Below are 15,252 nucleotides of genomic sequence, written 5' to 3'. Positions count from 1 at the left end.
AATAAAAATTAGAGTACACAATCTATAATCTAAATATCATACCAATTTTTAAATTTATAGACCACAATTCACCCAATGGTCACTACTGTATATATCCTGCTAAGATTTTAAAGATTGTTCTGTACTCTAGAGACTTCTCTAAAGTACTATCAAGACTAAAGCCAGACTATTTCATTCTATGCCTCTGATGCTACACTGTTGTTATTAGTTCTTTACACCTACATGGTAACTGCAGCAATCAAAACAGTATATATAGTTATATATTAAATGATACAAAGCACAATTACAGATACTGTAAATACAGAAAGATACAGCCCTATTTTAAAAAAGAGAACACAAACACTTTCCCATCAATTAGTATTATAGACATTATAAAATTTATACTGATAAAATTTCTTTCAGGAATTAAGCTCCAGTAGTTTTCAATCAAAACTAAGTAATGTGTGTTAGTATTTAAGACTGTGATCTGTTATAAGTAGCTGGTGAACAAAGTACGTCATACTAAGCTTTCAAAATTTGTATGATGAAATTTACTTCTAATTATTAAATATTGAATTATTAAATCAACTCTTTTATTGTATACTATTGTGTTCTCTGAGATTAGTAATAGTGAAGAGAGAATAAAAGTGAGAATTTCAGAATGATTACCATTAAAAAATGAGTAACGTTCTATAATTGAAAAATCCATGAAACAACATAAAACATACAAATTAGTAAAAGATGCCTACTTGACAACAGAACTTACTGTTGGAAGCCTGGAGAGGAAAAGCTGAAGTAAATTCACCAAAACTGCAGCTAGATGAAAGCATTCTAAATGCTGGAGAGCCAGAAATTATGTAAATGATGGAATTTAAACAAGAAAAGAAAAAAGAAAATTGAAAGAAAAGGCTTTAAGACAATACACAGAGTTAAAAGTTGAAAGAAAAATAATCAGCCAAAGATCTAAAGGAGGGTTCAATGAGATTCCGAAAATAATACAGGTAATGGGACAGCACTCAATGTCTGAAGACCGATTCCTGCACAGAAAACTATTTCCAGTCTGATTAGGGTGACTGTTCAATAGTCTGATTTTGACTACCAGTATTTATCTTCTCAAGCTTGCTGCCCTGAAAATTACTTATATTTTTATTTCTATGGAAGCAATCCATTAGCTTCCTTTATTCAGAGCCTTTATTTAATGTGCTCTGTGAATCTAACAAATTTTTAACACTGTAATGCATAAAGAAATTTAAGGAAGATTCATGCGCAGGAAAAGGAAGAGAACAGACACTACGAATTAGACAACACACCAGAGTTAAAAAAAAACAGATGAACACAGAAAAAAATAAAGATTTCAGGTTTCCCCAGAGCTTTTTAAGGATAGAACTATTTGAAAATTAAATAATTATAGATTTTAAGTTTAGAATAATTTTTCAAACGACATCTAGAGAGTTTTATGTTTTAAAGTAAACACTGAAGCATAATGCCGGAGACGCTCTACCTGTAGTTTGGGGCTGAAAAGGAGAGTGACTCGCTGTGGGGAAACCTCCAAAATTACTCGAACCACTAGACTGTCCAAATGCATCAAAGTTTGCAAAATCTGCATTTGCAGAATTCTGAGCTGTAAATGGTAAGGAACAATATATGTTAATGAATATGAAAATTATAAATGAAAAATATGACAAATGAAATTTTATGAAAAGTTTGTCTCATAATTCACTTTAAAGAGAATTCACTTAGAAATCAAATCATAAATCCTACCAATGTTTATTTAACCCAGTTTCAAGCAATTCATTAAAACATATCCAAAAATTTCCCCAAACACTTTGTATAACAATAAATGTGTACACAATACCCTTTGAATAGCCACAGGAATAGTAGAGTAAAAGTGATTCTATTAAAGGAACCTCTAAGAGCATTAAATACATGAGTTACAGTAAAGCAAACAGAGATGTATGATATAGATTACATTCTGGAAAATTCAGACTTAAAATGGTAGTGATTCACCAGCTATGTGAATCTAAAATAATGATACAAAGAAGGTTAAATTCCTTTAAAATTCTTTTGGGTTTTTTCTAAGTTTACAACTATTTTACACCATGGCATATAAAAATTTGAAAAACTGAATGTATAACAAGGACAGAGCTGCCAAACAAATCAAAGATATTCACATTCTATTAGAACCTGCCATTTTTCAGACATACTAAAATTTGAGAAAGGATGAAAACAGTAAAATTTATGTGTACTTCAGACTCAGTGAAAAAGACCAATTGGTATTTTCCCACAGGTCATCAACATAAGAGCAAATTTTTAGGCTTCTCTAAACTTAAAATATGTAGCTAAGTAAAATAATTCAAAAGATTTTTTTAAAGGCTAAAGATGATGCTGAATAAGATTTTTATAGAGAGTATGATGAGAAGTCGCTGGTATGCAGGAAAGGGAATGCTAAGTGGGAAGAATGAAAAGCATGCCCAAAAGATAAAGGCTGAATGCCATCAACACAGTAAGAGTCAGCGACTTTTAAATCCTTTGCAGGCAATTTCACTTCAAGGAAGTTTTGGTAAAGAAATAATCTTATAAATGAGTATGGCTACATCTAACAGCTAAACAACATGTGTTTTATAATAATGAAAAAAATTAAAAACTCAAACGGCCAGTAATGAGGGATCACTTAAATATATTATGAAACATTATACAAAGAAATATAAGGCAGCCATTTAAAAAAAAAACACAGAATATGTAGTCCTATTTAAAGATGCTTATGACAAAGTCAATAAGATAAACAAATAGATTCGAAATACATTTTCATTTGCCAATTTTGTTAGCATGGTATCATGTGCACAGAAAATCCGCGTTTTCGTTAACTCAAAGTAGTGAATTTTCAGATTGGTATCGTTTTCTCCTTTGCTTGAGTTTACTAAAAGCTTTTGCAATAAATATGTATTCTAATTTATAAAAAACAAAAAAAGTTATAAACAAGAAATTTTCCACTAACCAAGTAAAACATCACTCTAGCTTTATGTATAGCATTTTATAATTACTCTTTTGTGTCTGTCTGAAAGGGTATGACTGCAGCAGGGGGAAATCACCTAAAGTAGACCTCCTTTTACTAGACACCTGTGCCACTTCCCTTCCTACGTCCTCACATCTAGCACTTCCGACAGGTGGAAGTGCTATGCTACATATACATATCACTGCTCACACTTTGTTCTTGAAAACCTTTTTTAAACACATTTGTCCTAGCTTTCAAACATTACACAGAGGTATCTAAATTAAAAGGTCAAAAGGCTGCTTACTGCATAACAAAATAAATTTTGTATTTACTGGATACTCTGAAATCTTGTTGTTATTTCTACTTAACATAAGAAAATTCAATTTCTTTATAGGCTGAGATTTTACTTTCCCAAAAATAAACACAATGAAAGATATACTAATAAAAAATAAATGAAAAGATCAATATATTGAAAAGTATTTGGAAGAAATATCCACACAAGTTTAAATAATAAATACAAGTTTAAACACAGTTACCATTTAGTATATATAATGAACTAAGTTTATGAAAAGTGAATCTAAAATAATCAGAGAATTCCATCCTAACAAAGAAACTGTACAGCCTTGGACAAGTCCCTCAACTGCTCAGGCTCTTCCAGTTTTTTCACTAGCAAAACAAAAGGATTCACTAAATGACCTGTACTTGCAAATCCAGTAGTATGACTCTACAAATTATAAGACAACAGGAATAGATTTTTAAGAACTTCGGAATACTAGGTCCAGAAGAGGAAAATTCTACTAAAAGAAGTCGAATATTAAACATATAGATAAAACTATCAACCAAAAATAAAAGAATATGGTACAGAAGTTCTCAAATTTAGAGTGGGTTATATTTCAAAAGACATGTTCTAAGTTTTTTGAACAATTTAGTTGTACATTTGAGAATAAATGACACGCATCTATACCTTGGAGAAAAAGGAATTAGGTCCCTAAGCTGGTTTATCACTTACAATCTCGAATATACGTGAATATGTAGTCTACAATAATACATATTCCACATTTAACTTACATTTAGACCATTATAGGGAAAATATACATTTAACATGTTTCAAACATCATCAGGAAACAACTCAGTTCAACATAATCTGTTTTGTTAATCAAGTCTGTTTTATCACATTTATAAACACTGGTGTTTTCCAACCGAAGCACCAAACACATTAATCAAACACCTATGCATTAGAGCAAACAAAGCAAGACTTTGTAATACTTCTATCAGTTTTTATATGGAGACATTACATCTACTCAGTGTCTTCAACAATTGGTTATAGTAACTTTTAAAATTGGTAAGTACTGTAGAATGAATTTTTAGAAACCACAACTTTGGAAATTAAACACTAATAAATTCAATAATACAAAAATTACTATCTGGAACCTCAAGCAATCTCTATACAAAGAAATATAAACTGAACAGAAGGTGACAAAACAGTAAAGATGCTTTTTAAATATGATCTTATCTCAAAAAGCACAAAGAAATAATCTCAGTTTAAGAATTTAAGGCATTGAAGTTAATGAGCCTGAATCTTGCTGAGAACTGTCTTCCACCTCCAGTGAGATATCGGTACTCATGAGAAAGGAAGATAAACGTAGAGACCAGAGATAGAAACTGACTGCAGTCATCAAATTGAGCTGAATTTGTTTCACCTACATATTTAAATTCTTTTTCATCAACCCCAACACTTAGAACATTTCACATTAAATAAACAAGCTTTCTTGCTTCTCTTAAAAGAAAATCAGTATATCTAGTAATCCTGAGCCTGTATGTCCATGTGGCAACAGGGGGTTAGAACATCCCCCTTTGGATGTGGTTCCTTCCACAATGCATTATATTATTAACCTGTGTTAACTAGATGGCAAGACAATAAAGTTTAACGTCCATAGTACGAGGTGTGACAAAAATCAATGACAGTTTATAGTTCATAGGTTTGTGGTATGTTTATTACCAAGCAAAATAACTTAAATTCTGTAGGCTAATTATGTTTCTAACTGCGTAAGTACTTCTGTGAAAGATGACTTTTCCTGAACACAGCGATAACCCCATCACTGATACACATCGCCACATACCATCTCAGCCAGGATGTTCGGATGAAGGGTGAAGACATCCGGCTTTTAAGTCATTAAACTATCTGCAAATATAACAGGTTTCCCTATAAAATAATGCTCACTAGACTGGCATATCTGAATAATTATCATTTGCTATTAAAAGTTCTATTTGTCATATCAATCTGTACAGGAGAAAATTTTCGCCTTAGAAAGTTTTTTAAGAGGTGCCTGGGTAACTCCTTCGGTTGAGTGTCCAACTCTTAGGTTTCAGCTTAGGTCATGATCTCCTGGGAGAGTCTGCTTGAGGGTGCTCTCCCTCCACCCCCACCCTGCCACCTGTTGCACACATGCCCGCTCGAACGCCCTCTCTCTCTCTCACTCAAATAAACAAATCTAAAAAAAAAAAAAAAAAAAATGAAAATTTCAGGGAGGCTGACTTTATATCTGTGGACCATACATGGAAAAATAAAGATTCAGAGTTCTTGTAAAGGCTAGGGAAAAAGACATAGAACAGAAAAAGAGGAAATGAATAATTTTATTAGCTTTCTTCTTGTAGCATGTGTATATATTTTATTCTCCTGGAATCACATGGAGTTTTGGGGTTTTTTTTTTTTGTTTTTTGTTTTTTTTTTGTTTTTTTAAAAAGGTGATTTGAGTGTGCATTCACAAATAAGAACTTCAGGCTAAAAAACTACTCCTCTTAGGCAACCTGACCTAACTGACATGGTTATTAAACTATATCCTCACAGACTAATCTTTCCTACCATTTCCACCACATGTGGAAAAGAGACAAAACAGTTAAGATCTACTATCTTCTATCAAACTGATAAAATTACGGGTTTCATTTGTTTCCTTTTTTTTTTTTTTTTTTTAACATTCTACAATTAAATAATGGCTAGGGGCGCCTGGGTAGCGCAGTCGTTAAAGCGTCTGCCTTCGGCTCAGGGCGTGATCCCGGCGTACCGGGATCGAGTCCCACATCGGGCTCCTCCGCTATGAGCCTGCTTCTTCCTCTCCCACTCCCCCTGCTGTGTTCCCTCTCTCGCTGGCTGTCTCTCTGTTAAATAAATAAATAAAATCTTTAAAAAAAAAAAAAAAAAAATTAAATAATGGCTATTATATTCAAAGAGCATTTTAAAGGAGTTATTGATGCTATGAGTGGAATCATGGTACAAAGCAGCTGGTGGAGCTGCAATGACCTGTATAACTATTTTTGGCTAACAAGGCTACCTGGAAGAGGATAGCATTATTTCCTTGAATGGTGAATATTCACAAATTGCACTTAAGGACAAAAACACAAGGGGAACATGAAACAAGTTGAAAATCTACAAAAGAGCTTGGTAGTTACTTATCAGTCACCTCAAATTATATATCAGTAAGTGTAACATTGAGATAAATGCAAACTATTCATGAATTACAGAAGGTTCACTCTATATTCCTTGATTCTTCAACTCCTTTTGCCAGGATTCAAGCAACAGGTGGGAACGCAGAGCTGGGGCTCCTCTTTGGTCAGAGGAGACTAGCTGCCCACCTGGAGAATGAAGGGGGAAAAGTCTCCCCAGGTTTCCTGGACTTTTTGCTGCATAGCTAACACAGGAAAAGAGAAACCTACCACAGTCCCAACATCTTAAGCTTCCTGATTTTTTACCCTTCTCAGTATAATCTTTGCTAAGAAAGAGATCCTCTTCATCCTAGTATCCCTTTTTAAAGCAAACACACACACACAAACATATATAAATTACACATAATTTCCTTCTGTAGCACACCCTTAGAAAATACTTTAACATTTACTTTTTCTCATTAATATTTAAAACAAAAGATTCCTTTAATGCTTGCTAGAAAGAAATGTGGCTGAAGAGCAGCTTTTCCATAATTTTTAGAATTATCTTAAACAGTACATTTTGGGTGTGTGTGTATATATGTTATACTTAATACCATTATTATCCAACTATAAGCCAGGTCATCAAATTAAAAAGAAGGAACAGCATCACAATCTCACAGGTGAGTAAAAGAAGGTAAAGTAAGTTCTAAAATACAAATAGGAAATCAATTCTATAAGTGCTAGTTTCTGCTATGCTCACAAAATAGTGAAATACAAGTTTTAGAAAGATAGTCTTGAATTTTTCTTGATTATATAATTAAAGTTATGAAAATCAGTGACAAAGAAACAAAAAATGTAAGCTAATACCCCATACATACATGCAAAAATATAAAGCAAAGTTTCAAATGATGACAAAATCAATTCTTAATTTTAGTGCTCTACATTTGGTATGATGCTTACTCAACTCACAAATGCTGAGAAGTAAACTTTCTAGGACATACACATCAAAGCCTACTGGCATCCAAAAGATTATTTCACACGTATCTCTGATATAAATACAATGTAGGCTTTCAGACTGTTTATATCAGACCTTATAAAAAAAAGTAGAAGGAAGCATAAACAACTCTAAAGACTCATTCCGACTCCAAAGCCTATTTCTTTTCACTACATTATGCCATTTCACTGTCCACTATAATTATTTACTATTACAATTAGAAAGGCACAAATGACTACATCCATACTTTAATAATCAATTTTTAAATATTACCTAAGCAACTGCAAGTTTTACATATTCATTTACAAAACAAAACTCCATAACTTCTAATTTCTGGTGAAGTACATTTAACTCTTGTAACAAACATGTTAAGTCTGGGAATAAAAAGAAGTTATATCTTCTAGAGCCAACCTGAAGATACTGCTACTCTAAAGATGGGATAATATGAACATCAATAAAGATAATAATGACAACAGATTTGAGATGTAGCAAATGTTAAATCTATGAATCCATAATGATATGAAACAAAAAACAGATCATCATTAAACTATGGTGGGGATTCAACTCATTCTGATACACGATTGGTCAGAATCAGTCATATATTAACTTTCCTACACAAATTATACCACTGGATAACCAAAGATTTTTAAAGAAGTATTTCAGCTCATAAATGAAGGAATGATAAATTTAGAATATCAACATTTTGCAAAACGGACCCAGGCATGGAGCATCAACAGCTCATACTACAAAAACAGAAACAATCGATAATATGTGCCTCTTAAACCATAAGTAGCAGGTTTGCACCACTCCAAAAAAATAACCTGTAACAGATCATATATCTAGAACCAACTATCAATTTATAGAGAATACAGAGAGAAGAACCTGTCAAAGGACCCCAGAGTGGTGCAATCAACAAATTCAGATTAAAATCAACTAAATACTCTACAGGACAAATAACCTGATTTCTTCAACAAATAACAGAGGAGAAAAATGAGATGGAGGAAGAACCCAAAGACTATGACGTGATCTATCTCACAACTGCCGTGTGTACACCTTATCTGAATAAACTGTGTGTGTCTGTCTGAACTGTAATGGAAAATGTGGATAGTGACTAATGAATAATAATAATTATTATCATTATTAGTTAAGGAATGATACTACTACCATGGTTATGTTTAACACAGTTCTTCTGTTTTATAGATACATATGAAGTATTAAGGGATAAACAAGTATGTCTATAATTGCTTCAAAATAATTTAAGAGGAGGAAATGAGTAGAATGACAAATGAAACCAGATTAGGCATAAGCAATGAGTACACAGGGTTATATTATCTGGTCACTTACGAGTATTTGCAATTTTCCATATTAAAAGGGTAAAAAAATACATTAAAAATTTTTTTCCCATTTTTCTTTGGAAAGAGGTCATGTCTGTATCTGACATTAAGTATAATCTCTTCTGTGATTAAAAAAGCACGAGGGTTACATGGCTACATATTACACCTCAACAGCTATGAGGGCCCACCCCCTCAATAAAGCACATTTACTGATATTTAAGTTTTAAAAAGAATGGATGTTTCTCCATGCTATATACATGTCTGGCAAAAAGCTGTTGGGAAAAAACACGTACCTGCATGACTGTTGAAATGTGCAAAGTTAGCAAAATTGGCTGTAGCTGTTGACTGAGGTGCTGGAGCAGCAAAGATGTCTGAGCCAAGATCACTTAAAAGGTCAAACTGTTTCTTTTCCTGCTGCTGCGCTTGAGAGCGACCTACAACTGGGGACTATAAACCACATATTAACTATAGAGAGCTTCCAGTCAGATCTGCTACACTTTTAGAACACTATTTCCAATTCACCAAGTTTAAAACACAGTTTTAAAGGTTACATAATCTTTCATTAGTAGTTTTGCATACTTTGCTATTTTTTGAAAAGCACAAATTTTGAACATCTATCGCCAAATTATCTCTCAATTCTAAGTACAAAGTCAAAGGCAAACAAATACTGTATACAACAGTTGTTACACCTTCTAACACAAGACAGACTTCTTCTAAGACAGCAATGATAAGACTTTCATAAAACACATCCTTTATATGATGGGAAGAGTACAATATACTGACTTAACCCTTCTCTTTACTTTTGACTCAAATCTCTTGTGAAAACTGAATTTTATCCAGATGCCCAAGTGTGATTAGAAAGGGTAGGCTTTAATTCAAACAGTACTATGCCTCAGAACCATTCCTGTGTAGGACAGACGCTGTAACCCCAGACAGGAACAAATTTGTCACAGCTCAGTCAATTGTAATGAAGTGCAGAAACACAAATTTTTTTACCAAGTTATGAAAAGACTTCAGTCTGTTTAGTTTTTTAAAATAAGGTATGTAATGCAAAGCCACCTGTGTTTCAATGATAAACATGCTTCACAATTAGGCAGGGGGAAAATTCTACTGCTTAAGAAATTCTTTCTTGTAAAAGTCCATCACAGAGACTATACTGCTCTAACTCTAATGGTCCCCGTACAGTCATGTTTAACTAAATGTAGGTTATATGAGCCATTAACAACATTCCTGTACACCTTTACAAACCTGTGGAACATTCAAACAAACTCTAATTTGCAGTAGCAAGAGAACGAAAATATGCACCTCCCAACCACTTAACCAAGATTCTTTTAATGTATTACAAACCTTTAGGACAGAATGCTACTGGCATATAAGTTTATGTTCCTGTCTTAAAGAATTCTCCAATTCATGATACTCACTATCCTCCTTAAGTAGAAGCCTCTACAAAGACTTAAGACTACTCACCTGACTAGGTGTGCCCTTATTTAAGTGCAGTGCTGGTGCTGAATCTCCTAACAGGGACTTCAGTGGCTTGACCTCAGGTGTGCTGCTTGTGCTACTAGCAGAGGACCCTGAAATAGACGCATGAACTGATGCCACCACTTTGGCTTGTTCTGGAGGGACATACCTAAAACATATGAAAAATTAAGCAGGCAGTTAACTAAGAAAAATGTAGGGAATACTATGCTTAAAAATGATAAACGTAATTCTCATTTTTTACGAGACTATTTCAACATTAATCTTACTTCAAAACTCTCTTAGAATTGATAGCTTAAGACTGCACTTAATTGAAATGCTCAGAAAGGATAATAAAGACTAACCACAAAACTTGTTTCAATTATTTACTTAGAATTTTTCTAAGAAAATAAATAACTGCTTTTTTTAAACGAGAGGATCTATAGTTAATCATCATGATGAACAGTTAAAACTCTAATTTTTAAAAATTAAACTATCATAAGATCATTAATAACATTTGAGAAGAGAGCAGAAGAATGGGAAAATGTTTATTATATTACAGTTAACAGTCTAAAATATAAAAGTCTATCACAAATCTAGGAGAATAAGATCAACAATGTAATTTTTAAATAAGCGGAAACAATTCACAAATGAAGACACAGAAATGAAAACACTTGTAACCTCATAAAATGCAAATTAAAATATCATTCACATTTGCTCCAAGCATAAATTTTATAAATTTTGTTACTTCCTACTAAAATATATAAACAGGTATGTTCTGTGTCCCACAAGTACAACTTCCAGAAACTTCTCCTTTGGGATTAATTGGATAAGTAACACAGATACATGTGCATGCATGTTATCATAGCTTTCTTTATAATTTCAAAAATCTGGCCACATATCAAACATTCATCAGGAGAAAAATACTTGAAGGGGTTATGTTAACATCTATATAATAGAATACTACATAGCTACTCTTGTTCTAACATGGAAAGATGTTCCTAAGTCTTTACAGGTCTTTCAGGTTTGATCTCAGTCATGTAAATATAGGATTTATAGGAGGACGAGAGTAAGGAAAGAGAGGCAGTAAGAAGATAATGCCCAAACGTTGCCAGTGCTAATCTCTAGGACTGGGATCATGTCACAGCTTTAGTTCGATTTCTAGGTTTTGTCCCACCCTACCCTTCTCCCCACCACCACCCCCCATATCACTTGGGGGACGTAGGAAAACACAGTGGTTAAGAGCATCTATGTGTTCTAGAGACAGAGTTCAAATCCTAGCTCTACCACTCAATAGCTATGAAACCTAGGGCAAACTACTTCACCCTTTGTGCCTCCAATTTTTCATCTATAAAATGGAGATATAGTTGCTGGGAGGTATAACTGAGTTAATATTTGTAAATACTTAGAACAGATCCTGGTACAGGTGTATTAGCTACATAAGTGTTAGCTCTTATCAAATTATATAATAATGATAAACAATACAACTACTTTCCCAGTAAATGGGACAGATGTGAAATGAAAATGGAAACAGGAAGTTATGCTTTCCCATAATTTGGTGTATTCACTGATGATATCAATTTTTGAGTATAGTCAAGTCTTATCAAAGGATAAAAGCAGATAATACTATTTGGTTCAAAACACTCATCTGACTAAAAGTAAAGAAGCTAGGCTTGTGTAGCACAGGAAGTGAGTTTGAAAACTGGTCAATTTCAAAACCCCTTCAGATCTAAGACTACAACAACCTCAAGGTATTAAGTACAGTGAGGATTTTTAGGGAGACTGCATTTGGACAGTGCTTATGTCATGTTAAAAACCCACTGCACTGCTCTCTCATTACATGTTCCAGGGATGAAGAAGTGTGAGTTTAAAATGCACAGGGTCTGACCCACATAACTGTGGGTCACTCCCTCTAGGTGCCCACCATTCAAGTGTGTATTTGTATTAGTCTTGTCATTACTGCCCTGTTTCTCAGGACAGAAAAAGTAACATGAATTATAATTATTTGAGGGTTACAGTCATTTGGGTTATGGTCTGAATTAATAATTTTATTATTATTATTGTTATTACCATCATAAACGCAAGAAGGGAATCAATGGTTTTAAATCTATTAACTCTTACTCACGCACACTTTTCTTTTGCTACTTGAAGATGAACCATCTGAAATCCCATCTAAGTTCTATTCAAACTAACTTTCTGAGTTGGTAAAACTGTTGGGAAAATCAAAAATTAGGCTATAGCTATGCAAGGAGAAAGGTCTAACTACAGGATACAAGATCTTGGAAATTAAGAGCTGAAATGATAGAAGGGTAATTATACACTTCATTTTAAGAGAATCATTTATGACACCATGTTTTTACTATTACCCCACCCTCAAAGATTTTCTTCTTTCTTGATCTAAAATTTTACTAGTATGGGGGTACCTAGTGGCTCAGACAGTTAAATGTCTCCCTTCAGCTCAGGTCATGATCCCGGAGTCCTGGGATCAACCCCGCATCAGACTCCCTGCTCAGTGTGGAATCTGCTTTTCCCTCTGCCCCTCACCCCAATCTCATGCTCTCTCAAATAAATAAAATCTTGAAAATTGTACTAGTATGTTTTTATCTCCATTCATACTCAACGTATCTAGTGCCACTGAATGTAGCCCTGGCTATGGTTAATCTTGCCTTATAAAAACTAGTCTCCTCTAGAGAACAGTAAGAATCCAAAGTTCGCAGAGCACACAAATCAAAGCCACTTCTTTCTACTGTGCTCACTGAATCAAAGTAGAGATATGTCACCCATGAACCACAGCAAATACTTCCTCAGGATCCCCTGGGTTAAAATAAAGCTCCTCAGGGAAACGAGAAACCATTTACTTCCTCCTTATATATTCCCCCTATTTGTGACTCTCTCCTTACTTTTCTTAACCTCCCAAGAAGGAAATATGTACCACTGAAAAAAATATGTACCCACAAAAAAAAAAAAAAAAAATGGTACACTGAAATATGTACCATTCAATTCTTAGTAAATTGAATTAAATTGTATTCATGTAGCTGAAAATGATGATTCCAGGGTAGCTGAATACTAGTTTTATAGACATATTTCCTGCTCTGGGCTTTCACTAGCCATATGTCCAACCTGTTTTAACTTCTTTTTAAAAATTAACATCTGATGGATTTGTCAGGGGACCATAAATGCTCTCTTCTTAATCAGGTAGTAAAATGATTTCTTGGGTGAGAAGTGAGGATATTTTGAACAAGACTTACTGCAAAATGCAATTAAGTAGATGGATTACTACACAAGAGATTTGGCATAGCGCTTAGAATACAAAAGACGCTAAATACTTTCTAAACGAATGATGATTAAGAAAGAGGCTGTATAAAACTAGAATGTCTTGAGAAGCTAATAGGACTACAGAAAGATTAGAAGGAAGGATCCCTAACTTTCCAAAAACATGGTAGGAGGCCTGGGAATAAAGAACAAACTGCTGCTAGGCACAGCTGACTTAAGTAGAAGTCAAGGCTTTTAGAAACCAAATCCAATAAAATGCCAGAATATCACGACGATCTATCTACCTACATACCTATCTCCTTATTTCCTATCTACCTATTTCCTTCCTTCCTTCCTTCCTTCCTTCCTTACTTCTCAGATTAATCTTACCCATAATTAATGTGAATTTGGGAGCCTTTGCTCTAAATACAAACTATTCACTCACCATCTTTTCTTTTCATACTTTTCTTGTAGGAACTCTTTCACTTTTTGTGGATCCCTGAAGTCTGGAATTGCTGAAGATCTATCATCAAATAATCCTAGCCAAATCTGTTTACAGACCTTTGGAAAGAATTAAAAAAAAAAAGTGTTAAAATTGACATCTTAACTTAATGAAAGTTTAAGGGAAAAATAGGATTCTTTCAAAAAGCTAACCTACTTAATACCACTGCTTTCAATGAGAATATTTACCACAAAGAAAAACGAAGAAGCAACGAATGAAGTAAATTTAATATATTCCAGTATGCAATAAAATCTTAGCAACAGCATTATAAAAAATAACACCTCACAGGGAAACAACTAATGAAATGGGATTTGAGGGGATCTGGGACTTTTTCGTCTTGAAATGACCCTAAGCTGTAAGCTCTGAGTAAAGTCATGTACTTTTATGAACCTCAGTTCCTTCACCCCATAAAACAGAGGAATTAGACCAGCAACAATTTCATGGATCTTTGACAGATTTAAAAATCAACCAAAAAAGGGGCACCTGGCTGGTTTCAGTTAGAAGAGCACGTGACTCTTTCTTTAAAAAAAAAAAAAAGATTTATCTATTTATTTATTATAGAGAGAGAGCACGCACATTGAACAGTCGGGGGGAAGGGAGAAGGGAGAGGGAGAAAGAGACTTAAGTAGACACCACATTGAGCATGGAGCCCGACACGAGGCTCAATCTCACCACCCTGAGATCATAACCTGAGCCAAAACCAAGAGTCAGACGCTCAACTGATTGTGCCACCCAGGTGCCTTTAGAGCATGTGACTATTGATCTCAGGGTCATGAGTTCGAGACCCCATGTCAGATATAGAGATTACTCAAAAAAAAAAAAAATCAACCAAATAAAAAACCCCAAATAAAAAGTACTAGAACCATAAATATTTTGAGCTTAAAGCATAACAATAACAAAAATATAAGGCAGATGCAACTCTAGCTTTATAATTACCTCCTATGCTTTCTTACCCCTAATGGCTAAAAAGGAAGAAACTAAGATATTTAACTTTTTAGAAAAATTACAGAAATGAAATGATGCAGAACTCAAATAGAACACAACGAGCAGAGAATTATAAAGAAAAAACTGATAAAGGTGGACATCAAACTTTACAACTATTGCTCTTCAAAAAACTTAAAAGAAAACATGAAAAAACAAGCCACGAACTGATAAAAAGTATTGGCAAAATGTGTTAAGAACCGAAAAGAACGTGAATCCAAAATACACTTAAAAATTCTTAAAACTCAATTACAAAAAACTTGTAAGAGCGGGCAGAGAAGGTGAATAGACACTTCATGAAAGACATGCAAATAAGCAGCCCGAAATCACTAGTCATGCA

General features: G+C 33.9%; 1 protein-coding gene across 10 annotated transcripts in view; it reads right to left on the bottom strand.

Annotated features, from left to right (window-relative positions):
- AGFG1 (ArfGAP with FG repeats 1) overlaps positions 1 to 15,252 on the bottom strand; it is a 78,673-nt gene that overhangs the window by 21,685 nt on the left and 41,736 nt on the right. For 5 of the 10 annotated variants that reach the window (XM_044381000.3, XM_044381004.3, XM_044380998.3 and 2 more), the window contains exons 3-7: positions 13,875 to 13,990; positions 10,187 to 10,349; positions 9,013 to 9,166; positions 1,481 to 1,600; positions 746 to 817 (exon numbers count right to left, since the gene is read on the bottom strand). In XM_044381000.3, the coding sequence (XP_044236935.2) occupies positions 746 to 817; positions 1,481 to 1,600; positions 9,013 to 9,166; positions 10,187 to 10,349; positions 13,875 to 13,990 (625 nt within the window). The remainder of the gene's footprint in view (positions 1 to 745; positions 818 to 1,480; positions 1,601 to 9,012; positions 9,167 to 10,186; positions 10,350 to 13,874; positions 13,991 to 15,252) is intronic. The other 5 variants (XM_044381017.3, XM_048214219.2, XM_026491785.4 and 2 more) reach the window with 1 other exon arrangement.

Source organism: Ursus arctos, unplaced genomic scaffold (genome assembly GCF_023065955.2).
Source record: "Ursus arctos isolate Adak ecotype North America unplaced genomic scaffold, UrsArc2.0 scaffold_1, whole genome shotgun sequence".
In the NCBI taxonomy this organism is placed as follows: domain Eukaryota; kingdom Metazoa; phylum Chordata; class Mammalia; order Carnivora; family Ursidae; genus Ursus; species Ursus arctos.
Note: the sequence above shows the minus strand (reverse complement) of the source record. Positions and strands in the feature narration are given on the sequence as shown.